This window comes from Bolinopsis microptera, chromosome 9, assembly GCF_026151205.1.
Source record: "Bolinopsis microptera isolate Bmic1 chromosome 9, MBARI_Bmic_1.0, whole genome shotgun sequence".
In the NCBI taxonomy this organism is placed as follows: domain Eukaryota; kingdom Metazoa; phylum Ctenophora; class Tentaculata; order Lobata; family Bolinopsidae; genus Bolinopsis; species Bolinopsis microptera.
Window position 1 is genome coordinate 14,978,897 of NC_087080.1, and position 27,254 is coordinate 15,006,150.

At 37.2% G+C, this 27,254-nt stretch overlaps 5 protein-coding genes and 6 non-coding genes across 11 annotated transcripts in view; 7 read left to right on the plus strand and 4 right to left on the minus strand.

Moving 5' to 3' along the window:
- LOC134820347 (uncharacterized) overlaps positions 1–6,636 on the plus strand; it is a 52,872-nt gene extending 46,236 nt beyond the window's left edge. The window contains exons 6-8 of the mRNA XM_063830654.1: positions 2,179–2,327; positions 5,932–6,186; positions 6,312–6,636. Of these exons, the coding sequence (XP_063686724.1) occupies positions 2,179–2,327; positions 5,932–6,186; positions 6,312–6,449 (542 nt within the window). The 3' untranslated portion in view covers positions 6,450–6,636. The remainder of the gene's footprint in view (positions 1–2,178; positions 2,328–5,931; positions 6,187–6,311) is intronic.
- Trnay-gua (transfer RNA tyrosine (anticodon GUA)) lies at positions 4,895–4,984 on the plus strand. Its single transcript is given in 2 exon segments — positions 4,895–4,931; positions 4,949–4,984. It is a non-coding gene; the product is annotated as a tRNA-Tyr (tRNA).
- Trnad-guc (transfer RNA aspartic acid (anticodon GUC)) lies at positions 5,181–5,252 on the plus strand. The gene has a single exon. It is a non-coding gene; the product is annotated as a tRNA-Asp (tRNA).
- On the plus strand, positions 5,336–5,407 carry Trnad-guc (transfer RNA aspartic acid (anticodon GUC)). The gene has a single exon. It is a non-coding gene; the product is annotated as a tRNA-Asp (tRNA).
- Trnad-guc (transfer RNA aspartic acid (anticodon GUC)) lies at positions 5,503–5,574 on the plus strand. The gene has a single exon. It is a non-coding gene; the product is annotated as a tRNA-Asp (tRNA).
- Trnad-guc (transfer RNA aspartic acid (anticodon GUC)) lies at positions 5,668–5,739 on the plus strand. Its single transcript has one exon. It is a non-coding gene; the product is annotated as a tRNA-Asp (tRNA).
- Trnad-guc (transfer RNA aspartic acid (anticodon GUC)) lies at positions 5,837–5,908 on the plus strand. Its single transcript has one exon. It is a non-coding gene; the product is annotated as a tRNA-Asp (tRNA).
- A 250-nt stretch (positions 6,637–6,886) lies between the features above and the next one.
- LOC134821466 (DNA polymerase alpha subunit B-like) lies at positions 6,887–16,059 on the minus strand. The gene is made up of 10 exons (XM_063832218.1): positions 15,709–16,059; positions 15,344–15,539; positions 14,986–15,148; positions 13,012–13,142; positions 12,442–12,589; positions 10,874–11,017; positions 10,399–10,550; positions 8,600–8,761; positions 7,978–8,160; positions 6,887–7,553 (listed from the first exon to the last, which is right to left on the minus strand). The coding sequence occupies exons 1-10, from the start codon at positions 15,867–15,869 to the stop codon at positions 7,233–7,235; spliced, it is 1,761 nt and encodes a 586-aa protein (XP_063688288.1). The 5' UTR covers positions 15,870–16,059; the 3' UTR covers positions 6,887–7,232.
- Positions 16,060–16,163: 104 nt separating this feature from the next.
- On the minus strand, positions 16,164–17,585 carry LOC134821426 (zinc finger and BTB domain-containing protein 41-like). The gene has a single exon (XM_063832168.1). The coding sequence runs from the start codon at positions 17,583–17,585 to the stop codon at positions 16,164–16,166; it is 1,422 nt and encodes a 473-aa protein (XP_063688238.1).
- Positions 17,586–17,617: 32 nt separating this feature from the next.
- On the minus strand, positions 17,618–19,573 carry LOC134821467 (uncharacterized). The gene has a single exon (XM_063832219.1). It carries the CDS (start codon positions 19,502–19,504, stop codon positions 18,083–18,085), a length of 1,422 nt encoding a protein of 473 aa, XP_063688289.1. The 5' UTR covers positions 19,505–19,573; the 3' UTR covers positions 17,618–18,082.
- Positions 19,574–21,892: 2,319 nt separating this feature from the next.
- LOC134821468 (insulin-like growth factor 2 mRNA-binding protein 3) lies at positions 21,893–27,121 on the minus strand. Its single transcript, XM_063832220.1, has 6 exons — positions 26,960–27,121; positions 25,880–26,023; positions 25,243–25,395; positions 24,667–24,803; positions 23,980–24,325; positions 21,893–23,784 (listed from the first exon to the last, which is right to left on the minus strand). Exons 1-6 carry the CDS (start codon positions 27,119–27,121, stop codon positions 23,542–23,544), a joined length of 1,185 nt encoding a protein of 394 aa, XP_063688290.1. The 3' UTR covers positions 21,893–23,541.
- Between the last annotated feature and the right edge of the window lie 133 nt (positions 27,122–27,254).

Here is a 27,254-nt window from a genome sequence, read left to right on the forward strand (position 1 = left end):
GGTTGCTGCTGCAAGCTGCAAGCGAATTTCTTAATCGTTTTTAGTTGTCAAAACATATTTACGTAACCACAATTAGTAGCCGAGTCTATAGTCTTTTGTTCTGGTCTATGTCAGATGGAAAACAGTGCTTATTGGACACTGGACAGCAGCAACGGAAGTGAAGATCGGCTCTTCCATCAGTACAGCTTGGTAATTTCCAGGTCATGAGCACAAACTGATAATAAGACCATATTTGTAGCCATTTTGATGGTAAGATTAAAATTACGTAAGTTATCCGGCAAAAAGTACGTAATGTCAAACGTGCGGAACTCTTTAAATGACTTAGGTTAAAATTTGGAGATGACGGACCTTTTAGAACTGAGAATCTGAGATCCCGCTCCAATATATCACCCACCATACCACCCACCCACCATGCCACTCACCCACATTCTCCACTCTCCAGACGTTACAGGGACAAAAGAAATTGCGATTATTTTGGCCAAAAATCGCGATACCGCGACAAGCCAAACAGACGACATATAAAATTTGTTGCAAAGAATGGGAAAATCGCGATCCCGCAAATGCCGTGATTTCCATTTGTCCCTGAGACGTTATGGACCTGGCTCAATTCGAAGGGGGTTACCCATTACTCTGTAGCCTTTTATTCTCATCTCTAAATTTTACATCTATGATGTAAAACAGTTGAAAAGTAAGCAGTAACACTGTACCTGGGTTGTTGTGTCAGAGTGGTTTGCCAACTTGCCATTTCATTAATTCAGCATCCGTTACCCTGGCAACTTGGTAATCTGTCGACGGAGACTCAACACACGGCTGACGTACGTTTGACACCCATTAAAAAGTGACTTAAGGCACGGTTGACGCATGGTTAAAGCACTAAAAGTACCACTATAACAATAAGTTGTTTTCAAGAAAATAGTTAAAGCAATTTTGAAAATTTCCCTGACAAGATGACAAACGTATGTGAGGGCGTTTACAGACAAACGCCGGTGTAAGATATGTTGTTAATAGGCACATACCACGAACTGTCCGTCCTATTAACGTAAAGTAACGGGTAGGTGAGAGGTGGTGCAATCTTTGACGGGGCATTGTTTGTGTTTATCATACTTGAAACACAAGGAAATATCTTTTTGATGTTGGTGTTGATTATGTGGTTGTTATTGAGAAATACACTCATATCAGCCGTCGTATAAGCTGGACCAATGGAGCTGCTCTAGTAAAGTAATTAAATTATTGAAATCTCTATTCAGTATTCACTACTAATATTTGAAGTGTGAATGTCACTTGCTTACCGTGCATCTTGAGTAGTATTTCGTCCGGGAACGAAATTAGAATGATACCTAGGTTCCAAAACTTAAAATAGAATTGTGAATACCTTTAAAAATGTCTCCACTGTCCAGTATTAACAGTTTCTCAATGGAATGTTGATTATGAATCTGTACTAGCTGGGAACAATAATGGTTAAGGAATATCTGTGCAACCTACCAGTTACCATACAAGATGTTAGATTTTAATATAATCGCGATTAATAGCTCATATCAGTTCAATCTTTTAAAAAGTTCTAAAAATATCCTGTTTATTTTTTCCTGATTTGTATCACGCCGCTGCTGAACATTTAACATGAATACAAAACACCTTATCCTAGCGGAATTTTCTTATTAGATTTTCTTGTGAAAATCTAGATTGTATGAATAGCTTTCTCAACTATTTCGGTTTTAAATGATATGAAATCTTGAATTGGACGGGAGTTCCACAATAGGTGACTTATTTTCCGATCTTTTAAAAACTCTCAAGCGAAGACAAATCCTTGTCCTTAAATAACGCCCTTTCTATTTTACCCCACCCTTCAGCTAATGACCCCATTTCTGGTCCACCCTTCTTTTAATGAAAATGGCCATCCATAACGGTCAGTATCCTCTGAAATCTCAGTTTCCTCTGAAATCAATTAAAATCTAGAACTTTTCATGCTAGCGGAGAACAATATTGCCATGGTAACGTGCGTGTACGTGTTACGGGTGACTTTTATCAAAAGGTCTTTAAATCTGTTCAGGAAAACATCAGTGCGTGAACGATAAATCACCGTGAGGGCTGAGGGGCCATGTTTTTCAAAGTTTCAGTTTATCTATTTATTACGTTTATTCACCAATTGGTATAACATTATCAAATAAACGTCTCCCCCAGGCAACAAGCTGGTAGCAGCGGGGTACTGTGTGTTTGGAACAGCGTGTATGATGGTCCTCTCAACTGGTCACGGTGTTAACGGCTTCACTCTGGATCCTTCTATTGGAGAGTTTATTCTTACTGCTTCCAACATGAGAATCCCGACTAAGGTATTTATTGAGTCTCCAGTACTGCTTACTGCTTCCAACATGAGAATCCCGACTAAGGTATTTATTGAGTCTCCAGTGGAATGATATCATATGGGATGATATAGCAAACTTTTGGATTTTGTTGATATTTTATCCTCCACTTTTAACTGTATAGCAGTGTTGAGATATCCTTTGCAATCCATCATAATTATGATAATGCTTTCACAATTCACATGTTTAAAAAACATCCCAACTCGTAGTAACATCAACAGAAACTGAATTTTATGGGGAAAAAATATCGAATTTTTAGAATTCCAGCGGATATTATTTGCTGGAATTGCACCAAGTTTCTTTCTTAAAACTGAAAAGTAGACTACTGTAACTTAAATTTAATCATGAGGCCGAGTTTTGAAAATTGACATATTGCCGATCATAGTCCGAAAGTTTCTACCCTCCATCTGTCATTTATTAGGAATGTAATTTATTAGTCCTGTCAGACAGTAAAATTTACAGTAATAATAATTTCAGTCATAATAATTTGCAGTATAATATAAAACTGTAATTGAAAGTAAAACTACAATTTTGCAGTAAATGAGTTCGACTTTTTCAACAACAAAAAACTTGTTAAACCGTTATATTATATCCCTCACGAAGGTTTCCAGATAAACTGACATATTTTGCATTTTATCCAAATTTTATGAAGTAATGTTGAAATTTGGACATGCTTTACGCATTTCTCATACCTTGCATTGTTTCTGAATATTTCAAAATAATTAAACTATCGGCAAAGTGTAAATTTGTAAACGTCAATAAAGTAATTTCATATCGGTAAAACCATCGAAACAAGAGAAGTTGCTAATTTCCAATACTCCACATTTTTCTACTTAATTGTAAAACATTTTTGCCGCGCAAACAGTAAAAATTGTTGTTAGAAGAATTCTCATTATTTTCAGAATGTTTAAGCAGTAAGTATGCTTGCACATAAGTCAGAAGCAGTTACTTGAAAACTACCAATAAACCTTTCATAATATCCAGAAATCTGTTTCTCGGAAACCATGAATTTCTTGGAAATCAGTCACGGATCAGATACACTTTAGTTCATAACTTCAATTACTGATACTCAAGTTACTTGTTTATTTGGGGATGACTTACAATATTTGTATCTAAGTGCGAAAGAATGGTTCATGGCACAGAGTGTTCCAGTCTAGACACCTTTAATTCATTAATCAAATATTTTCACACGAGAAACTGAAATATAAGTTATCATTGGTATGCATTACTTCAGATTAGTTTCCCGTTTCACCCGAGAATTTCGTCGACACTTTCTCCATAAGTTCCCAAGATAATTCATACTGGCCGAGTTAACTGATTTCATTTGCTCGACTGACGTCACGTGTTATGACGTCACGTGTTATGACGTCACGTGTTATGACGTCACGTGTTATGACGTCACGTGTTATGACGTCACTTGTTATGACGTCACGTGTTATGACGTCACGTGTTATGACGTCACGTGTTATGTAACTGACAAGTTCGTCAGTTTAACGTTACTTCGGTTTTATAAAGTCCTGGGGCGGATGTACCAAAATTGGTGGCTACATCATAGAAGAGGCCTTTAGATGAAATCAACTTCTTGATAATATGTATAATATACATATATTAAAGTCACTATTGTGATGGTACATTAGAACTGGACAGAAACCTGCTTTCGTTTTCTCATTGGGATGATGGGATTTCGATTGCACCTGGCATAAAAGTGAGCCATGAAATCTATATAAAGCCAAAACTATATGGTCAGTTTTAATAATTTAAAAAGTTTTCAGAACAAATTTCATCCTCCGAAAGAATTTCTGAATCAATAAATTGTGGGCTTATCTTCTCCGTCCCTTCTCTCCAATTCTAGATTGTCCGAATTAAATTTTTGTACCCTTATGCCTCCATTTGAGTCTCGTGTTAACTATATAAATAGGTTTATAACACGAAGATGAGAAATTCTGCAAATTTTATTTTATAGCGACTTGTAACTCGATCAGTGACTCTTACAATTTCCTGCCTGGTTTGTTCTCCCCTAGATTAAAATCCAAACTCTATGCCCGATTCAGTTGTAATCAAATCGATTAAAACTAACATCATGTACCTTATCTGCTTCACAAAACTGATTTCATGGGCGGCACTCAGCCTGTCATTCCGCCATATCTTCAATCAGTGTTTATGAACACTGAAGCCTGAGATCCCCAGGTATAAAACTGATGCAACATTATGAAATTCAATCAAGTTGATGAGCAGACGATCAACTTCAATTAGAAGCATCTTGATCGATGATCATTGATGTCTGTAAAACATAAACAGTGATAAAAGTAATCTAAAATATTGGCTATTACGCAACTTGAAAGTTGGAACGCGCACAATCGTACTCTCAAACCCTCGCTGTGTCTCAGAGAAATGATTAAACCCTCGATTATTTTCTGCTTTATGTTATTAGAATTGAGATATATCAAGTTTTATTCATAAGCCTTTCGTAAATTCCGGAAAGTATAGCTTACAATAGATAGTACAACTATTATTACAAAAGTAATTTATCATATATCCCCTTGGTAGCTCAGTTGGCAGAGCGGAGGACTGTAACGGTTTCAACCCTAGTAATCCTTAGGTCACCAGTTCAAATCTGGTTCGAGGGAACTTTTATTTTTGCCTTAAAGGATATTTAAGATCATAAGCATAAGATGTTAAGGCTGATTTGTATTACAGTTGGCATAAAAACATGTTTACGTCCGCAAAATTTAGTCCACTATTTAGTCCAAATTTTTGGCGTAAAACTTATTGACGCGAAAATTTTCGTTAAAATATTATGAGTCTAATTTCAATGTCTTTATCTCCGTGTTAGTATAGTGGTGAGTATACCCGCCTGTCACGCGGGTGACCAGGGTTCGATTCCCTGACATGGAGTTCTTTTGCATATTTTTTTCTGCATGATCATCATTCCGTTGATTACAAATGAATTACTTAGGTCAACTTTCGTTGTGAACATCTCCGTGTTAGTATAGTGGTGAGTATACCCGCCTGTCACGCGGGTGACCAGGGTTCGATTCCCTGACATGGAGTTCTTTTACATTCTTTTTTTCGCACAATAATCATCTGTTGAGACTGCGCCTAGATTACCAATGAATTGTATGAGTCAACTTTCGATTTGATCATCTCCGTGTTAGTATAGTGGTGAGTATACCCGCCTGTCACGCGGGTGACCAGGGTTCGATTCCCTGACATGGAGTTCTTTTGCATAATTTTTTTTTCTGCATGATCATCATTCCGTTGATTACGAGTGACGAATTAATTAATTAGGTCAACTTTCAATTCGGACATCTCCGTGTTAGTATAGTGGTGAGTATACCCGCCTGTCACGCGGGTGACCAGGGTTCGATTCCCTGACATGGAGTTCTTTTACATTCTTTTTTTTCCGCACAATAATCATCCGTTGAGACTTTGCCTAGATTACAAATCGATTACATGAGTCAACTTTCAAAATGGACATCTCCGTGTTAGTATAGTGGTGAGTATACCCGCCTGTCACGCGGGTGACCAGGGTTCGATTCCCTGACATGGAGTTATTTTACATTTTATTTTACAGGGCAAGATCTACTCCACCAACGAAGGAAACGCTCAATACCTGGACAGCAAACTACAGAAGTACCTGAATGACTGCAAGTTCCCAAAAGACGGTGGTAAACCGAAAGCTGCTCGGTACGTCGGGTCGATGGTTGCGGATGTGCATCGCACTATTTGCTACGGGGGGGTTTTCATGTACCCGGCCAACTCAACCGCTGCCAACGGTAAACTGAGACTACTGTACGAGTGCAATCCCATGTCTTACATTGTAGAACAGGTACGACTAATGCAGTTACTATTTCCTTTAGTTTTTATCCTGTTTTTTACAGATTTAGTATTAAATTCCATTTTTAAACAGAAACATAAGTTGTAAGCATACACAATTTCACGATTGCTTTTCAGGCTGGCGGGAAGTCCGTTACTGGGAGAGGTGACGAGAGGGTACTGGACTTGATACCCACGGGACTTCACCAGCGGTGTCCTATTTATCTAGGATCCTCCGATGACATTGATGTTATTTTGTCTTACCTCAATGAGTAAAATAATGAACTCGGTATTCTTTTAGTGTGAATTATTAAGTGTGACTTTTTCGAATCCTTGCACCATCATGTAATCCTGAAAATCATTCGGTTTGTAATTTTAATGCATTTATTAATTTAATGCTGATTATTTTTAAAGGTCTAACGAAATTTCATGTATAGATTTAGTTCTTAGACGTGTTGGTGAATTTTAGTTTTACTTGTTCAGACTTGACTTTGGAAAGTTACATGGTAAATACTAAGTGGACTGATTGTAGATACTAGATTCTAGATTGTGGTGGTGTAGCAACTAGCGCCATCAGGCACGTACAGATCCTCATATCATCAAAACGAAAACATTTAGATGTTGTGATGTCGTGCGCGAAATCGTGCTTTCCATGGAAAAGACTGCAATTTTCTGGGGAATTAAGCCGCGCACGCAAGGTTACACTCAAGTTCATAGGTGAGGCAGAAGCTGCACGGAAAATTCAAACGCTCGAATAGTCGAATTAAGTATATAGAAATAGTACTCTGCATACAATTCAAATTCTAATAAAATATGTAATAAATATTTACAAAGACAGATTAAATAAACCGCCAAAAATTGTTAAGTAACGCGCATTTAGCCCCAATCTTACCTGCTTTAAAACGCGGTCCGACATTCATATTAATTCGCCGGAGGGCTTCAATTCTCAAATATAAATATTGCATCTCATGCGACAATTACAAGATTAAAAACCTCTGTCCAAACATTAAGCAACAAAATCATATTAAAACTTATCTAAAGTTAAAAACAAATCTGTGTTCAAATCTTAACAATATTGACGAAAGTAGAGTTAGTAATCTGTTCGGAGCCTTTCACGTATAACTTGAAATAAGTCCCCGAACCTTTCGCTAACTTTCCCGGATTAATCACAACAGTATCTTGTACATTCTTCACAAAATACCTTAAATCTGAGGGTATCAACAGAATATTGGGTTTTGACTCGAAGAAAGCATGTTTGATGAAATGTGGGTAATCAATGTTTACATCTTCAGATGAAGGGTGCAGAGGGTAGAAGGTTTGTTGATGTAGCAAGTGTCCAGCTAGTCGACCCATTCTATCAGATCCGGGAGGGTGTGAGATCTGGGGATAGGAAATATTGTTAGACAGATGCTTGAAATAAGAAATTACGGACTTTGTTGTAACATTTCTTGGAAACGCTATCTTAATCTTTAATTGAGACTGAGATTTCGCCTCATGAATTAAAGAACACATTTGGACAGTTTCCAATGGACACATCATATACAATATACATTATTACACAAACCCCAATAAAATTTTAATTGACCAATAAAATTTTAATTGAATAGTTTTAATAGATAACATCACAATTATAATCTGCGTGCCCCTCGGGGATGAATATTTTAACTTATTTCAATTATATGTATATTACTTTTGAGTAAACATTGGCTGGTACTACGGACCAGTCCCCCAATCAATCAATCATTATGATGTATAATGTATATATAATACATTATAAAATATAAATCAAACAATTTCTAAACACCTCCTCGGAACTCAGATGAAACAAAACATCAGTGCTAGTCATAGCTAGAGAGACGCCGTTAACCTCCAGTACACAGGGGTCAGCAGCGAAGGTGACAGTGGGTGAGGTTATTTTCATGTCTGGTGGAGGTTGAGGGTAGACAAAGTTACAGGCTGCATCACGTTGTGAGGGTACTATTACCAACTGAGGGAAAAGAGGGGTTCGGGAGTTTATTAAACCAGATAATTAATCGATTAAATGCAATCCCCACTTATTGGAAGTATGGTAAAGGCAGTGAAGAGCCGATGTAAAACTATAATTGCGATAAAATGATCATATGTGATGTAAAAATTGTACACGTCGTTTCACTTCATTGTTAATAAATATCCATTACAAGTATTTACATTGATAATTTCCATAAGAAGTGCCGCATCAGTATTGTCGAACAAGTAATCTAACGATATTGCTAAGCAAATACTAGCAATACTATGCACTTGAACATTTATCTGAATTTACCTAGCATACACTACGTAAATTATGCACCACACACTTTTCACTTGAAATAATGTACGATATAATAAGCCACAACAACACTAAACAACTTATTGTTTTAAACACGATGTTGTATCTCAATCATTCTTACATGAGTAGAATCAGGTATGTTCTGCTGAATGTGTCTAATCTGACTCTCGAACAGCTCCTCCAACGTCATCTCCCCCACATCACACTTCTCTACTTGGGGGTGTTTGACGTCCACAAAGGGGCCCAGCAGTATCAACACGTCCGGGAGTTCTTCTTTTACTTTCTGGAATGTTGCGGCGTTGAGGAGATATATCACGTACCAAATATAGTGTAACGCAAAAGAATGTAGTATACAATGTTGGTCATGTAAGGTAATATTGAGCACCCAAACATTCCAAGATACATCATCCAGCTTGTTTCCCATACCGGTCACTTTAGAGTTTAGTATAAGATTAAAAACCTAATATTGATATATTAATGAAATTCCAATCAATCAGCCGAGGGAATATTGGAAAGAAGAACATTTGGAATCACTTAAACTGTATATAATATGTTGAACTAACAGTACAGTGATTGTGGCATTTGTCCAATTGTTAAGATTATTTAGTGATTGTGGCATTTGTCCAATTGTCAAGCTGCTAAGATCTCACAAACGAGCACCACCAAAGTTTACAAGCTGTCTTGTTATAAGGTAGATTAGGTGTAACCCAGACAGCGAGACTTGCACTTGTAAAGTGGTATACAGATACATCTAGTGCATTTTGCACCTTACAGTGACTTCTACCATTACGGGAAGTACAAGAGATGAAGTGTGCACGTGGGCACTAGCTCCCACATCATAGCACACCACGTGCACAACACGTGCACAACACGTGCATTAATTCTATTGTATTGTCAATGAAAAGGTTATCGCCCGTTGTCTGATATGGGCGATCAATTTGGGTTGGATAAGGCACTTAGGAGCACGTTCTGTGCTGCATGATCACTTTCTTTGAAATTCAGCTCTATTATATCATAATTGGTGGTACTGTGGCGCACTGGCGCAGTGGTGGTAATGTTGTGGTAATGTTGTGGTACTGTGGTGGTACTGAGCTGTGGTGGTGCCAACTACTGTGTTAGCCTATTTCGTTAGCCTAGTTACATTTAATGTCAGCATATTTCACGATACTACAGATACAGCTCAACGGGACATATATACAAAAAGCTTTTATGTCCTGGCCATGCTGTTTTGAAGCGATATCTGCTGACCCGGGTGATTGGTGAAATGTACAACTTTAGAAGTAGGCTAAAATTTTAATTTTTTGTTTTACCTTGTTTGGTCTGTAACTTCGTCATTTATTGTTCAATTATATAATCCTTTCAATGGCGTCTTGTACGGATTGTTAGTAATATTCAGTAAAAAAATCAGCCAAAAAACGTTCAAAATGACTGAAAGATCGGTATAACAGTGACAGACTGAAGTTTTCAAAACTTTCGAAATAGGAATATTTATTTTTTCGAAAGTGAGTACCATCAAAAATAATTTTTAATGTATCAAATCTTATTGTTTTTATGTATACTTTCTTAATATGAAGTTAACAGCATGGCCAGGACATTTAAAAGCTTTTTGTATATGTCCCCTTAATGTTCAGAACAAATATTTCCGATATTTGAAGTGGGGTTTCCTAGAACAATTCAATTACGATTATCTAGAATATCTAGCACAGCGAATACACAAAAAGATAAGCTCATAATTTTATTACATAATATCATAGGTGGTATTGTATAGAGTCGACTACATTAGGGTTGGGTCAAATGGACAGCTAAATTACACAAGGTTCCAAAAATGTAAAATTTAATGGTAATACATTGATGTAAAATTTATTTGAATTTTTAAATCTAAATTCAAAATCTAATTATTCGACTTCTACTGAATGTTACCGTAAGGAGATCTGCTAGGGGTTCATAAGAGAGACTGTCTTGAGAACTGTAGGGACCACAGGCTCCGAATATAGTTACAGGCTTGTCTGAAGTTATCACTTTCTTTTTTAGTGGCACAGGATCCAGAATCTTAGTTGGGATGAACTTGCGTCCTAAAATGGAATAATTCAATGACAGTTCAATATTACAAAATACATATCAAAGCAGCAACTTCCAATTAGGTTTATAATTGATTATCATCTTTTGGACTTTGGCCAGGAATGAATTTCCAGCGAACGTAATTCAACACAAACTGTGTTAAATTTGATTTATAATTATATGTATCTTGCTTGCTACTGACAATCTGTATACAGTATAGTAAAGGTATAATAAATATATACTGACAATCTGTATAGTAAAGGTATCTAGTAAAGGTATTCCTTTTAAATAGATTCCTTTATTAGATAATATTCAGCTAATAAAGTGGTTCACTTACCAGATGGGTTAGTACCCTCAAGAGCCACTATCTGCCCAGGAAAGAGCGCGTATTTGTCCAAAGCTCGCAGATCAACCGAGACTCTCTTTCCATAACTCACATCAAGGGATCCCTCCAGGACAACCGAGGATGCGTTCATTTTACCTGGTGAAATGAAATAAGGTAATGTCCCGCTCATATACGCGTGAAGAATATTGAAAATATAAGTTGCCAATGTGAGAACGGCTAGATGGATGGAACAGTTACTACAGTTACTACAGTTACTACAGTTACTACAGTTACTACAGTTACTACAGTTACTACAGTTACTACAGTTACTACAGTTACTACAGTTACTACCGCTTCGCAAGAAGGCAAGAAGTCAGGGAACACCAGTGAGCTATATTATATACAATATTATCTATATAACCTTCTAAACATAGGGTCGGGGGTCGTGTCGAAACTTGAATACGCATTAAGAGGGACATTTCCAAAGACATCGTCCAAATATAGTCAAATGAACAGTTCATTTTGTGCGTGGGTATTATTAAATCAAACTGGGGTCATTTATTTCATCATTTAAAGTATTGGTTCCCGAATGCTCCACATCGCGTCGAACAGAACCACATTGGAGGTTTCATGTTTTTTGGATAGAGGATAAGATACATACTAGAAATGATACTTTTTTCAATTTATCGGAAAACTTTGATAATATTTCATAACATGAGATATCGATATTCGATATCGCTGCCTATAGATTATATTTTTTGTGTAATTGAATTGTACGTGTGATTTCCGATCCCGAACGATAAAAACTGTTAAATCCAGCCTCAACCTTCTGAGCCATTGTCCAGAAAACCAATTAATTCTATTCAGTATTCCGGCATATCATAGCTTAGTTCACCTAGGACCCCCTAGCCTGCCGCTTAAAGTAATGATCAATGCGTTTTATAACTTACGATTGAAGAAACTTTGCGGAGCAAGATATACAAAATGTTAAAGGATTACACCGTTAAAAAAGAAAGAAAAAGATTAAAATATCACACTATATTACACTACACTACACTATATTACACTATATTACACTATAATATTACACTATAATATTACACTATATTACACTATATACCACACTAACCAGTTGAATCACAGCAGACCCTGCCCACCACTCTACACTATACTACACTATATTACACTACAATATTACACTATATTACACTATACTACACTATATTACACTAGTATATACCACACTAACCAGTTGAATCACAGCAGACCCTTCCCACCACTCTACACTATACTACACTATACTACACTATATTAAACTATATTACACTATATATTACACTAACCAGTTGAATCACAGCAGACCCTGCCCACCACTCTACACTATACTACACTATATTACACTACAATATTACACTATATTACACTATACTACACTATATTACACTATATATTACACTAACCAGTTGAATCACAGCAGACCCTGCCCACCACTCTACACTATACTACACTATATTACACTACAATATTACACTATATTACACTATACTACACTATATTACACTAGTATATACCACACTAACCAGTTGAATCACAGCAGACCCTGCCCACCACTCGACACTCCCCTTGAGAAGGTTTAGCCAGGTTCTCAAACTGAACCCCGTGGTGTGTCGCCAACATCTCACCCATAATATCCAGATGCTCGTCCAGTGACTCTGCTTTGGCTGATAGCTGAGGGAGGATTATGTGGTTTAGACAGGGCTGAGACAGGGTGGTGACCGTCACAAATCTGACAAATCATGTAAGCATTTAACGTAAGTGGCGGTTTAAAAGGAAAACGGAAGTTGGCGACGAATATTGAAGAAGCATTTAAATGTTGGACATATTAGAAGCCTATTCCATCCATGATATTTAGATGTTAAGGTCGATTGTAGACAGACACATTTAAATATGTATGTCAGACGATCATATTGCTATAACATGCTTTAATTTCATGCAGAGTGAAGACACTTTACTACCCACGAGACGAATCAAGGAACTCCTCAAAATAATACACGAGCTTTTAAAACAGCTTAACGCGAGCTTGACAGCTTCACACGAGCTTTGACACCAGGTCACTGGTTTTTAACGAAACATAGCTCTAAATATATTACCTTCTGGAACATATACTGGTATGGTTTGGTAAGAGCAGAGGAGGGGAGGGTGATCTTAACACCACCACCCTGTCCGGACCAATCCGTTACCGGATCTAATCCTCCTTCGTTAAACGTGTTCACTATATCTCCTGTAATGTATGTGTTAAATATTATGTTCACGATAATATCTCGTTTAATATTGTGCGTGTTTAAACGTGTTTCCAATGTCTTGTGTTATGTTGTAGTATGTTGTTGGTGATAAGATTGTGATACAACAGGGAGGAGAGTTGAATATGCGAGTTGAATATTAAGATTGGATTGAAAATAAGGGAGAAAATAAAGCCAACATGACAGCAATCTGCTGAATAAAGAGAGATGTAAGTTGGGTAATGAGAAAGAGTTGGTTTTAGTGACTGGTCACATTGAACACTTTTATTGTTTATTTTTTGATTGATTTCTTGCTCCTCTTTTAAAATCGTGAATTAAAGAAAGCCAAGATCGCCTGGCGTTTTATTTACGCCTTTTAAGATCTCAAGACTTCGAAAAGTTGGTAAAAAGGGTCCTTTCTTGTCCGCTTAATGATGTGTTCTATAACTCTCACAAAATAATAGGAAAACCCGCTTGGACGCTCTATACGGAAACACAATTAATCTGTTTTCTCTGTAATTAAGGAGTGGAGCACTAACGTTTTGTCCACCCTGACAAAGGGTGACCTCCAAAACAAAAGGAAAGAAAATGTATTTAAACCAGACGCAGCTGGAAGCTCTACACTTTTTACGCTGGGAACCGACAGACTCAGCATCATATCTTCACCGAGCTCCAGAGATGAAACCACTCAAGTGTTGTTTGTTGCTGGGAATGATTTCTGGTATTGTCAGCCAGTCATTCTTTGCGTTCCGACAACCGAAGAGCAAGAATCCAGCTGTTGTATCCGTGGAACAGACCAAGCGAGCCAAAGAAGGAAAATTCAACAGGCTGGCATACGGACAAGGAGAGGAACCTATTCCAGCTAAACATCAGCCGGAGGAGATAAAGAGGGACTCAGACTCTGAAGCCATACTCGACATAACAGACTTGCTGGACGACGTGCTGAAGGGATTTGCGGAGTCTCCAGAGACCTGGAACAAAGAGGAGCTGATGGGAGATCTCAGAGGACAGGTTAAGAGCAGAGGCACGAGGAACAAGGAGAGGTCTTACAATGTTTAGGGTGTGTGAGTGTGAGTCCAAAGTTTACATGGATCATGAATGTGAACACATCAGTCGCAAAAAATGGTTGTGATTAGGCCGGAAGGTTTTAACGGTTGAAAATTTATCTGTAGCATATTATTCGTATGTGCACTCATCTGGTCGAAAGACTGGTCGAAAGCCGGGTCAAGTCCAAGCCTAGAAAACTGAATTAGTTTTAGATCACCACACGCAACCCGTCCTGAAACATGGTGCACGCCTAAACTCTATGCTTTATACTTGAAAAATAAACCCAATCCAGTTTTCAAGCCTTTGAGGCTTGAAGCCTCGGCTTAACTTTCATCCAGTCGTTCGACCGATGAGCACATATTATATTATCTGGGTAATCAAAGGTGATTTCAATTTTTTATGGACATGCTCTATATGTTGAGACCTTTCGTTTGCAATTGATGTGTACGCAAACCTAGCATGATGGTTATTGGATAGGTGTGACAAAGAGACGAGAATGATTGGATTATATTGGATAGATGATAGCTATAACATTTGATTTCAATTGCAAGGGGCTTTGAGTTGTTAATTTTATTCTGATTATTCTAGACTGTCAAGTCATATTTCGACAAATCATTGGCAGCTGGAATACAAACTGCATTTCAAAATATAGTGTTTCATTTTTACTCCTCAATCTGACATCTGTGGTACCAAATGATCGGGTTCAACAAAATGGTCGGAAACCAAAACACTAGCTCAGCTACACGTGTAACTAATTAACTAAATGTGTATAAAATGTAACGCTAAACAGCGACCAACCTGAGCCCTTTCTTTGGCTGTATGTCTGAGAAGGTGAGGCGTTGATGGGAGAAAGAGAACAAGGTAGGGAACTGTTAGTTCTCGATTGCGTACGTGGGGCACGGGTAGGAGTTTTACTGACTTTCGGTACACGGAATGAACCAGGATTTTCTAGCGGCCTTTTCTGGGAATTAATGGTAATATTAAAAATGCAAATCCCTGTAGTGGAACTCTAGATAATAGTAAATATCTTACTGCTGATAAGATTTCATTTAGTGAATAACAACTTACTTATTTCAACGGTGTCTTCGCGACATTAGCAAACAGAAAATTGATTACACAGAAAATATTTTCCGAATAACTCGTATTATCACCGTACCTGTGACTGTGAGGTCCTGACGGGCGAAGATTCAGGAATGTAAGCGTCCAGGATATCATCAAACAGATCTCCGATATGGGTCGTTGCGTTCAGTTTAATGCTCTTCCTTTCTTTCTTTACAGCAGGAGACTGGTTCATTTTCGTCATCTTGAACATCTCAAACTTGCTTATTCCTTCCATGTCCAAATCTAAATTACTAGAAAGGTAGAGGTTGGAGATTTCTACAATTGATACAAATACAATAATATTGCACCCTCTTTCCGCTGCTTAAAAGAACTGGATGATGAAATTCAGGGGTTCAACTAAATTAGTCAAAAATAAGAACTAACTAAAAACTAGTCAATTTATCAAGCTATTACACTGACCAATTGTTGATGGAGAATGCCATCCACTCGTCTGCGAAATCTGACGGATTGATGGCTAAAGTGGAGCACATCCCTGTCAACTTTGTCATGACGTCATCTTCCGGCGTTTCTAGTCCAAAATTCTCTAATTCATTTTTTATTTGATCTCCAAGTTTCGACATCCTGATTACAAAAACGAAATCATTGGTTAGTAATGCTGTATGAAATTGTTAACATTATGAGCCCTTTTAAATGCCATAAAAATTGCACTGACATCATGAAATGAATATAAGATTTAAGTATATTGCGTTTTGTGAATAAAACAGGCTTTGAAAACAAAATAATTCGTAGTACTTCTTGATTAAGAAAACCAAACAACCTAACGTAGAATTAATAGAAATTAAAATTAAAATTGTACGGTGAAATAAAAAGTAATAAGTTAACTAAAAACATTGTCCAAATAATCCCCCTGTTACTCAGAAAGGCTTGAGGGTTATGATTTCATCCCCGTGTTTTGACAAAAGATGTTGACTAAGTTCCCTTTTGTTGAGTGTGGTAGTTTCACAAAATGAGCATACAAGATTTAACGTTTTGGTCGGCAAAACAAAGTAGTTTTTCGGTTGGATTATATCATCTTCTTCTTTTGGTTTGGATTCTTTTGGTTTGGATTCTTCTGGTTGTGATTCTTCTGGCTGTGATTCTTCTGGTTTTAATTCTTCTGGTTTGGGTTCTTCTGGCTCAGGTTCTGCCGGTGATTTTGGCTTCTCTGGTTTTGACTTACTACTTTTGCTTTCTTCTGGTGATGGTTTAACAACTTCTTCTACTTTTGAATTTTGCCTGGACCTTTTATTAGAATTAGAAGCTCTACCTTGACTAATATTTGAACCCCGTCTTCTCTTAGAAATAGGCTTGGTGTACCCAACATCGGTTTTCTCTACATCCGTATGCTTTGTTTCCATATGTCGATGATAATTGTGGACAGTGGCAAATGACTGATAACAAATACCACAGGCGTGCGGTCGGATTAGAAAATGTTTCCGGATGTGCTCTTTAAGACCGGCTTCATCCGAAGTGACATACTTGCAAGTCTGACAATTCCGTAGCTCAGCTTCAGTGAGATTGTGAGTGTTCTGGTAGTGTTCCACCGCAGTGCTCCTCTTCTTGTACTTCATACTGCAGATATAGCAGGTGTATGTTGCGTTAGTTCTGTCGTGGAATTTCATGTGGTTACGGTAAACATCAGGGTTAGCAGCTGGGAAGCCACAGAATTCACAGTAAGACGGTGTTCCTTCCTGTGCAGATTCAGGTACGTTGAGAGTAGAATCAGGCGAGTGATTCTTATCATCCTTCGGCTCGATAACTTCCTCTGTTTCTAGATTTGAATCTGCTTGACTTGCACTTGAACGAAGAACTAGTCCTACTGTTTCGAATAAATTTCTCGTTTGATGGCCGTCAGGTTGTTTACCCTCAGTCACTTCCATTTTTATTTGCGTTTCTTTGAATTCTTCCTTTATAGATATAATCTGCTTGATGTCTTCGGCTGGGCTATCAGTAATATCTAATTCTTTTGGCTCGCTATTTTCAGTTATATCTTTGTTTTCATCGTTCTTAGCCATTACGGTATTAATCATAATGTCTGAAGGTTGAGCGGCCGAGGCCTCACAATCGTTTACTATATCAGTTGAGTCCTTGATATCCTCATTGGCTTTTTTGTCGACATCATTGCATTTGACGGCTTCCTCATCTTCAATTAGATTTTCCAACAGTTTACTACACTCATCCTCTTTGACATTGGCATCTGTTGTTTCTTTGTTATTCTGAGGACTCAAACTGTTGGTTGCAGTATTGTTGTCACAGGTCTTCACAGTTTCAGTCTTATCTTCTTGATTATCAGACATTAGCTAAGGGTACACTTGATTCAATAGAGGCTTTTCTAGCGGCCAAGAACTAAAGTTTATTAAACAGGGTGAAAGTTTCAAATATCTAAACTCAACCTTCAAAATTGTATTTAAGCAATGGATAGTCGATATTGAGCAAAATGAATTATCTTGAGATGACAATCAGAATGTGATGAGTATGATACGGGCGAGTAACAACATTTTGGAGAATGTTTTGTCATTCGATCATGGTCATATTTAGAAGAAGCAACTTTTCTGATTCAAATAAAAGACGTTTAATAATTTATTCAAATAATGCCAAAAAAATCTGATCTGGAAAAAAAAATCAATCATCCTCAAACAATATATAAATCAACTCAACAATTTACTATTTAGCACTCCAACCAATAATAAATCAATAAATGTTTAGATATTATAAAATGTATTATAACTCTGACAGAAAAAAAATCTTTAAACTCACTGCTATATAAACGGATATTTAATATTGATTAATTAAATCAATGATTTAACGACCAATCGTAATCCTGCCAAACTATTTTGAACTGTTTAGTATCAATAAGTTCCTGTAATACTCTACCCTCATCAGTATTATTTACAAAACCGCAAACCCACTTCAACATGTCGGCATCTGATTTACCAAAGTCGGCCTTGTACCACTTCAATATCGGTGACAAAGAAACTTGGTGAGTGTCACTGTTCACTGAAAAGCCCCCCGAAGAAAGGAAACTCTTTGTAGCTTTGTTCAGTTGATTATCTAGCTTGTCAGGGGAGTAGAATCGTATCGGAGGGCATCCTTTACTAGCACAGTTCAACGCAAAATGTACCCTGGGTTCAGGACTTTCCAGAGCCACTGACAATCGTGGGTCTCCAACAGGAAATGGTTTGCTTAAATCTGCCATTCCTTTGCGATTTGCACGTAACACTCCATTTTCAATCTCATTTAGTGAGTAGTTGTGCCCGGCTATAACATAACTAACGTTTTTAAAGAACTTGTATCTTACATAATGGTTTGAAGGGGCACCTCTACTGACAATACCGTGAACCACCAATGCGTTATAAATGTTGATGAACATGGCAATCAGTGCCTGTTTAGAAATCCCTGCAAGACTCACCCGCTGCAGAGACTGGGCAGTCATCACGTACTTAGCAAACTCAACATCTGTTTTTATCCCCTCGTAGTCCACTTTGTATCCTTCTTCTGAAATGTGCCGCCCTGACAGTGACGTCATTATCCTCCGGAGATTCTCACTGATTTGAACTGCTGACTGATCACCGCAGCTTTGTGTGATCCCAGCATTCAGGGCCGACGGGAAATCAGCACCAACAACCTTAAAAAGCTGAGAACTGTCTGCAAACGGGTGCTGTGGATCAGTTACATGGACTACAAGTCCCTCTTTTACCATGTCACCTGCTGTGTTTAGAGCGTCCTGATAGGACAACATCTCTTGGCTTGTCAGCCAAGCAATAAGGTCCTTACCATGGAATGAGCAGTGGTAAACAGTAAACATCTTTCTGTGAGACGAAAGAACGCCCTGGTCGGCCAATTTTACTAGCAAACTCTCCAGTTTTATTCTGTTCCAACCAACAATTTCACCATCACAATTAGGGCTGTGTTCTGCTGGTTTGGGGGCAGTGTCTGGGACGGGTGTATTCTTCACTTGATCAATGATTGAGTCCAGCTGACCACTGGTTTCTAAGTCGATCAAATCATAATAACCACCGATGTGATGATCGTTGAAAAATATCTGAGGGACTGTGTCTCTATCAGTTAAATTCTCCATCTCAATACGACGGTCAGGGTGATTGACCAGGTCCACTTCAACATAGGGCAGCAGTAGGGACTCCAGCTTTGTTTTTATATTCATACATTCTTTACAGCCAGACTCCGAGTAGATTAGTATCTGACCTTTTAGCTCCATGTCGCTGAAAATATGTGAAGTAATCAACTTATTTAGATATTCCACCTTGGATATTTAATCAACGGTATTTTTATCTCGAGAATTTGTAAACTTGTAATGCAGTAGAACCCTGAGATATCGTCCATGTATAGTAGTGAGAACTGAGATATAATATACAGTGTACAATATTATTCAGGGAATTATCATTTTGGGTTCGATAGAACGACACTTGAACCTTAAATCAGTTTATGCAATTTGGATGAGACAGAATAATGTTGGATATCGAAACACCAGGCTTGTTATCAGGATTCTACTGATTTAATAAACTGACAAAGTTCATCTTCATGTCATGTGGAACTGTCGTGGATATTTTCAATTTCAACAGACAACCGAGCCATATTTGGGATGGTTTGAAGTGTTTGCTTCCTTCACAATTTCTTAGATGTTAAATTTGGAAAAAGAGAAAACAAAATAAGACACGCATCATTCTTTTTTACAACAAAATGTCAGTATTCTGTATTATATGAATAACAACTCTATAGATTAGATAACTGTATTATATCTGATGCAAAAAATATGCAATCTATTTCACCTGTATTAGGCTTTAATGAATTTCGCACATTTAGGAAAATCCCAGACATGTCCAAAAATTGGTATATTGACTCAAAATCATAAGAGTTAAGCTAAAAAATCAGTTCGAAACTTAAATTTGGTCAGCATAAGTAACTATTGCATCGCCAAATATTTACAGTCACGGGTTTTGTTAATTAAAACGTTGCAATCAGAACTGAAAAATAATCAGTACACTAATTATCCCACGGGTCCCGGGAAAATAATTGAGACTGTGCATCCACATTCTATGTTTGATATCTAATTACCATATTACTAGTGAAGGGTGGGCAATGACTGTCTTATGTTTTGTTAATCGATAGTTTGCATGAACAATGTGAACACTAATTTCGAGCACACGGTTTGTGTTTGAAATTTAATTAAAGACAAATTTTATTGAACAGAATTATAAAATTTTGCAACACGGTTTGTGTTTAGACTTTAATTAAAGACAAATTTTATGTCTCAACAATTTTAAAGAGCAGATGTAAATTCTCAGCCCTTCATAGTCGTAACAACTGACCCGTACGCGTAGGCCGTATCATCATCGCTTCCGAAACAAAATTAGTTTCATCAACACCCCGAACAAAATATAAGGAAAATTTACCTTCATCTGAGTCAATTCCGAATGCATGATAGTAGCATAATATGATAAACCATCGATCTACATTTAACGAATTATGCTAAACCATAAGAGTTGTCAATACACGAACCCTATCCAGTACTCAGCTTCAGTCACATCAAAATATCCACTCAAGAGAAAACCAAATTTCTCATCGAACATCCATGGGTCAGTTGATAATATATGTGGAGTATATCATATCATAACTAATCGAAAACACGTTGAGATCCGCTCAAGTGTTAGTTTATCCAACTTTCTTCTCTGACCCAACACATCAAATAACGGCAGATTTGTTTTATTTTGAAATTTAAGATTTAACATTCTCTACATGAAGTTAATAACAGTATAATATAGAATAACCCAAGGTTAACGTAAGGAAATTAAAGATTGATCGATCCACTTTCTGGGCGATGATATAATTATTGCATTATAGCAAACTTGACTGAATTGTGTCCGTTAAAATCTATGAAACTTAACAAAATAATTTTCCCGACAGGCTTTAAATTCAAACTGAATCCATTTAACGGAAAATTGAACAAGTTTCGCAAGAGTTGTTACGATAGATCGTATAAATGTTTCTGTATCAGGTACACATACACGTCACATAATATCAGAATGACAGCTTAACATTTTAATACGTTTTTATAACTTGAGTTTATAAACTGCAACATTCTTTCGATTTCAGAACAGATTTTGAAGATACAACTTAAAGCAATATCACTCGTAAAGTAGAGGAACCGACCAGGGATCCGGTTCAGCAATCAGCGAGAGCTTATTTTCTTGTTAAATAGTCCTGCTCGGTATTTTGCCCGACAGTACGGCCACCGGGTTGCTCTCTCCAGTTCGTCTGGTAAGTATGTTAATGCTGAAGGCAATCCAGTCGGTTCCTAATTACTAATTACTAATTAGTAATTAGTCGGTTCCTAATCACTACTTGAAACGCCAATACAACAATCGTTAGAGAATTTAATTTAATTCGACCCTAAACCGGTTCTATTTGTCAACACAGCTAATGCTATAGCTAGCGATGACAAAATTGACATATAACATGAACAATAAAAAGCCTTGTTCATCTTAGAACGTTAACGTTATGCAGTTTGATATATTTGTGTCCTATGATCAGATTGCAATTATCCAATTGTATTTTGAAACCAACTAAGTTCACATTGATGTATTGTACACAGTGACTACATAATCAGAATATAGACTACCTTATTGCATTAAATAGGAAAACTTTAATAGATGAAAAAGATTTAAAGATCAGAGAGATTTGATATAATATAATAAAAGGTTTTTCAGTTCGAAGACCCGCGATTTCAATTTAAATTGAATTCTGTAAGTCATTTTCATAGTTTTTTTCCCGTCCCAGCAATTGTTTGACGGTAAAAAAAACATTGATAACAATATACTGCATATAAGTTAACCTCAACACAGAGATATTAGTAGGCATAAAATGGTGAAAACTGAAAATTAAATAACTAGCAAACATCAATAAATTTAGTTTGGATTGGTTCGTTCAATATCGTTGTATCATTGGAAACGCCAAGATTTCCCCTTTGCTTTGAAGCTAAAGGAAAATCTTGCAAGATAAACATGCGTGCTATTAACGTAATCTTTACTATCAGTAACAAAAAATATTAAATTTTATTTAAAACCGCAAACACCAATCTTAAAATTGTGACCGTAACTTTGTGACCTGACGATTGGCTAAGAAAGAAGGCAGTCAATAAAACTTATTCATCATACAAAAGGAGAGCTTTCCATGATCTTTTATTGCTGACAAAACTTGAATTATATGTGTGACAGAAAGTGTTAAAATCATCCAGTCGGTCATCAATCGAATATTTGGTGTTTTAGGTTATTATTTGTAAGCCCAATTCAAAGCAATATAATATCATAATCGGTTTTATTAATATATAATACGCGAGATTCTTACAATCATTATTATCCTTCCATAGAAGTGTCAATGGCATATTGGTCATTAGATCAACTTATTAACTTAATGGCTAGGCAACTTTACCCAGATTTATTATAGAACATACTATTACATCTTATTTTTAGCCTCGAAACTCATGAACATGGTTCATGGTTTTAAAACAGGTGAAACACAGGGTAAAACCACCTTAGCTAGCCACAAAAACACTCCTTCCTAACACATTCTTACCGCAACTCGGCTACTAAAGCCCTAACAGTCGCATTACTCGCAAAAAAACAGGTATATAACATATTAATATTAACATTTAACACGATACTTTCCAGTTCAGTATGATTACATAATATGTTTTTGTTGCTGGTTATATAATAATATTATGTAAGTTACGTAGATTAGTTACGTGAGGTATAAATTCAACTAATAAAACATCATAATAGGAAACTTAAAACGGTCTACATAAAACTTCACCACTACAGCTGCTATGATCATTAAGGCATACAAATATATCAATATTACGGTCTTCGATCTTCATTTGATTGCCACGAATATCCTGGCCATTGTGTGTGCTCTACACTTTTGACTGGGTACTCCTGCATATAACCAGTCTTTCTTTGTTGGCATGTTTTCACGGTAATGGCAGATTGTGCCCATAGACATTTAGTTTAATGGATTCTGAACTTTTCGATTAATTTGACCTTTCAAGGCATGCAAAATTATCTCTTAATCCGAGCAACCAGCAACCATGCACCAGTTAGTGTTTATGCTGCCTTATGGCTCGCCTGTTCATGTTCCAAGAACACAGATCTTGCATTCAATAATTCCGAAGATCTGTTCTCACAGCCTCGGAAAGAGATGATATATCATGTCTATGAGCACGATATCTGCCATGAGATTTTAGTTTCCATTAAACATGCCATTGTTCATTCTCTGTTGTCGCGCAATCTGTGCGATAAGTCCTCCTAAACATTCGATCATAGTAGCGTTATTAACCACCACGTTGTTGTTTCCCGATGCAGCTGCTGCTCCAAGACTTGCTGCGGCAGCTCCGAGGAGTTCCAATGGGTTATTTGCACTTGCAGCTGCAGTTGCGGCTGCAGTTGCAGCTGCCGGGTTAGGTAGAGCTCCGTTGACTTGAACCTGTAAATTGTTATTGGGTTATTATGGTCAGTTCAAATATGAAATCGACTTTTCAAAACAAATCTTCAGCTGATAGCGCTTCTTGATTAATTTCATAATAAACATTATGAAATTAATCATTATTATACTACAAGGAGGGAAGAACAAACTAATAACATGGCCATGGGTCACCAGCAGCATAGCATCATACCATACCTGAGGTGCCTTTGCTTTCTCCGCGGCTGCAACTGCAGCTGCAGTGTGTTGGTGTAACTGCTGGACATGCTGGCTTGGTCCTGCACTGTTCCCCACTGTGGTAGCAACAGGTCCGAACATTCCCTGCATCAAACCATTCTCCCAGCCCGCTGCTCTAGCAGCCCAGGCGGGTGCTGCCCCAGTAAACCCAAGATAAGGGTTCGGGTTAGCTTGGGTTGTAAAGGCACAGTTAGCTGTGGCAGCCACACTTGCTGCTGCGCTAGTGATGTAAGGGTTGTGGATGGTTGCGAACTTCTTGTAGGATACGTCATTCTGTAAGCGAGCATCCTTGTCTTCTTCAACCAACCTGATTTTAGGTAAACTCTTGGTGAGGTATTTATTTTGATCATTTTTCAGTGCTTCTAGTACCCTGCTCGCTACAACTCGCTACTGTTACAACATCTATTTATACATGTATCAGGAAATGCTCAAACATAATTTTCCTGATTTCATGAAAATAGACATGGAAGGCTTATAATAAAATCAAATGTTTGTATGACTGCAAGAAACATCAATCCAATTAAACAGTACGATCATCAAAGCAACCTTATGCTAGAAGATAATAATGAAGAAAGTGTCCTTAAGGATAAATCAAGCCGTGGTTAAAAGATCTTAATGCAGCATGACGATCTGTTGTGTAATACTTACACCAAGATTTGGCGCAGTGCCTCCTGTACGTCTTCGTCCTTTCCCGACAATGTAATGAGACGTTCGTTGCCCACAATTTGTTTTAGTGGCGTTGTGGTGATCTTGGTGTCAGTGCTTTCGCGGACCCGTTTAATTACCTATAAAACATATTGTGCTGTACAGCGAAAGAAGACACTCTCGTATGATGAGTTTGCATGACTGATGAAATATTCTATGGCAAGATAGATATTTCTTCTCGTAGAAAATAACATATTAATAAATGAAGTTTTTTTGTTTTTTTTTGGAAAAAAATTAGGATGTTGAATGGACCTCAACTTTCAATGAAACATTCCTTGAATTAAGATCAGACTTTTTCAATGAATTGATTTGTTATTTCCACAACCTCTCCGTTTATAATTTGCCAACTAAGCTAATCGTCCATGTATGAAAGTTTTAAATTCAGCAGCACATTAATACAGCCAAACAAATCTTCTACCAGGTTTAGTTTGAATTTTGTGCACTTAATCAAATTTTCACTCAGATATATTTGACTGAAACCCCATCTAAACGGAAGTTAACATCCAACTCAGCTCTCACCTCTCCCTTGTTACCAATAATCTTGCTACAAGTAGAATTAGCAACAACTAGTTTCATTTGGTTTAGTCTCCATTTCGGAGGTAGATTGTGCATGTTGACATCTTGCGAGGCCCCCACAATCTTTGATTGGACCTCCCCCAGAACAGTATGCACCTGAAAATTAATCTAGTCAGCCAAGGAAATATCAAGTTCAACATAAAGAAGGGGAATGGGGTATCTGATTACTACAATTTAATGAAGGTTGTGATATACTGCCGGTAAAACCACAAATGTGGCCTGAAATAAGCACCATATCTCTTATTCTGAAATAAGCACCATATCTCTTATTCTGAAATAAGCACCATATATCTATTATTCTGAAATAAGCACCATATCTCTTATTCTGAAATAAGCACCATATCTCTTATTCTGAAATGAGCACCATATCTCTTATTCTGAAATAAGCACCATATCTCTTATTCTGAAATAAGCACCATATCTCTTATTCTGAAATGAGCACCATATCTCTTATTCTGAAATAAGCACCATATCTCTTATTCTGAAATGAGCACCATATCTCTTATTCTGAAATAAGCACCATATCTCTTATTCTGAAATAAGCACCATATCTCTTATTCACCATATCACTTATTCTCACCTGTTCCAGAGATCCGCCGATAAACAAAACGCGTTCATCTGTATTAGGGAAGTACTCGTCATTTTTGCTCATAAAAAGTTTAGGTGCAACTTCTTTGAGCTTCCTCATCTTGTCGCCTCCTTTACCAAGGAGTTTTCCGGCGATCTGAAAGAAGATTAATTATTTATTAAGATGCCAGGCCATGACAAAATAAAGTTCGTTGGTGATTCTGGGGAAAAGTAGACATGTCGTCGTCTAAATGTTGGTTTGAACATATTTCTAACTTTCTAGAGCTTTCTTAATTAATCTTAGCATAGGGGTAGATTTTATGAGTAATCCAAGTTAAGTTGCTAGTACAATAATTATAGAGCCGTAGAATATTTAAAAAATTAAAGACAGTGAGCTGCATCACAGTTCAAATCCGGTTTGTCGGTAAAAATTCTTAGTCGCGCAATTTTCTATCGGGTAAAAACTGGTTTCACTTGCAATGTAGAAGATTCTGGAAACAAATAATTGTTACGATAAGGTAATCACGTGATAGTTACAGTCTTCAGATACGTTTCGCCCGGCTTCTATTGTTGAATTAATAACATCAATTTAATTGTTCCTGACCTTGCAAGCATCACTTAAAATTCCAGTCATTTAAATTTCTACAGATCATGGCAAATTAACGACGCCAATCTAGACAGTGAAGGACAAATGAATGTTCCATTGCGGGACTAATTTGTCAGACAATGTACGGGTTATTGATAAGAGTATTCAGTGCAACACTGTCATATTGCTTGTCACACTCTTACAGTCCTCTTATAGTCTATTACTGCTATTTGTATTACAGCGCGAGAATTATGTTAAATCCAGCAGCCCACTTGGATGTGTTATTCTAAAAATGCTCCATGAATTGCACGACTTGTTTTACTCAATCAACAAGTTCAAAACAAAATCTGTCTTAAACGCTCTTCAGTAGCTCAAACTGCGAGTCACACCCTTTTTTTTCAAACTGCTTAAATTCCTTAAAAACGTGAAACATGTTCCAAACTGCTTTAAATTTCTTAAAAAGGTCAAACATTTCTAAATTCCTGCTCAGACAAAGCGTACACGTACTTGATGAGGAACAAGGCACTTCACAGAGACAGCATGATAAGAATTCCGTTTAGGAGGGGGTAGCTCCTCTTCGCTCACTGAACCCTCTCTCTTTCTCCTGTTTAGTGGAATGCTATGCTGGGAGCTGGGTGAATCTGGTGAGCCGGTCCCATTCTCTGACATCATGCTTTAAGGGGTATGTTCAGTTAGATGTTAAGACAAAATTTGTTAAAGCGATTAATGAACAAGAAATGAGTTCTGACATTTTATGTACAGAATTTTAATTATTACACCAGCTGATCTACCAACTAAAGTG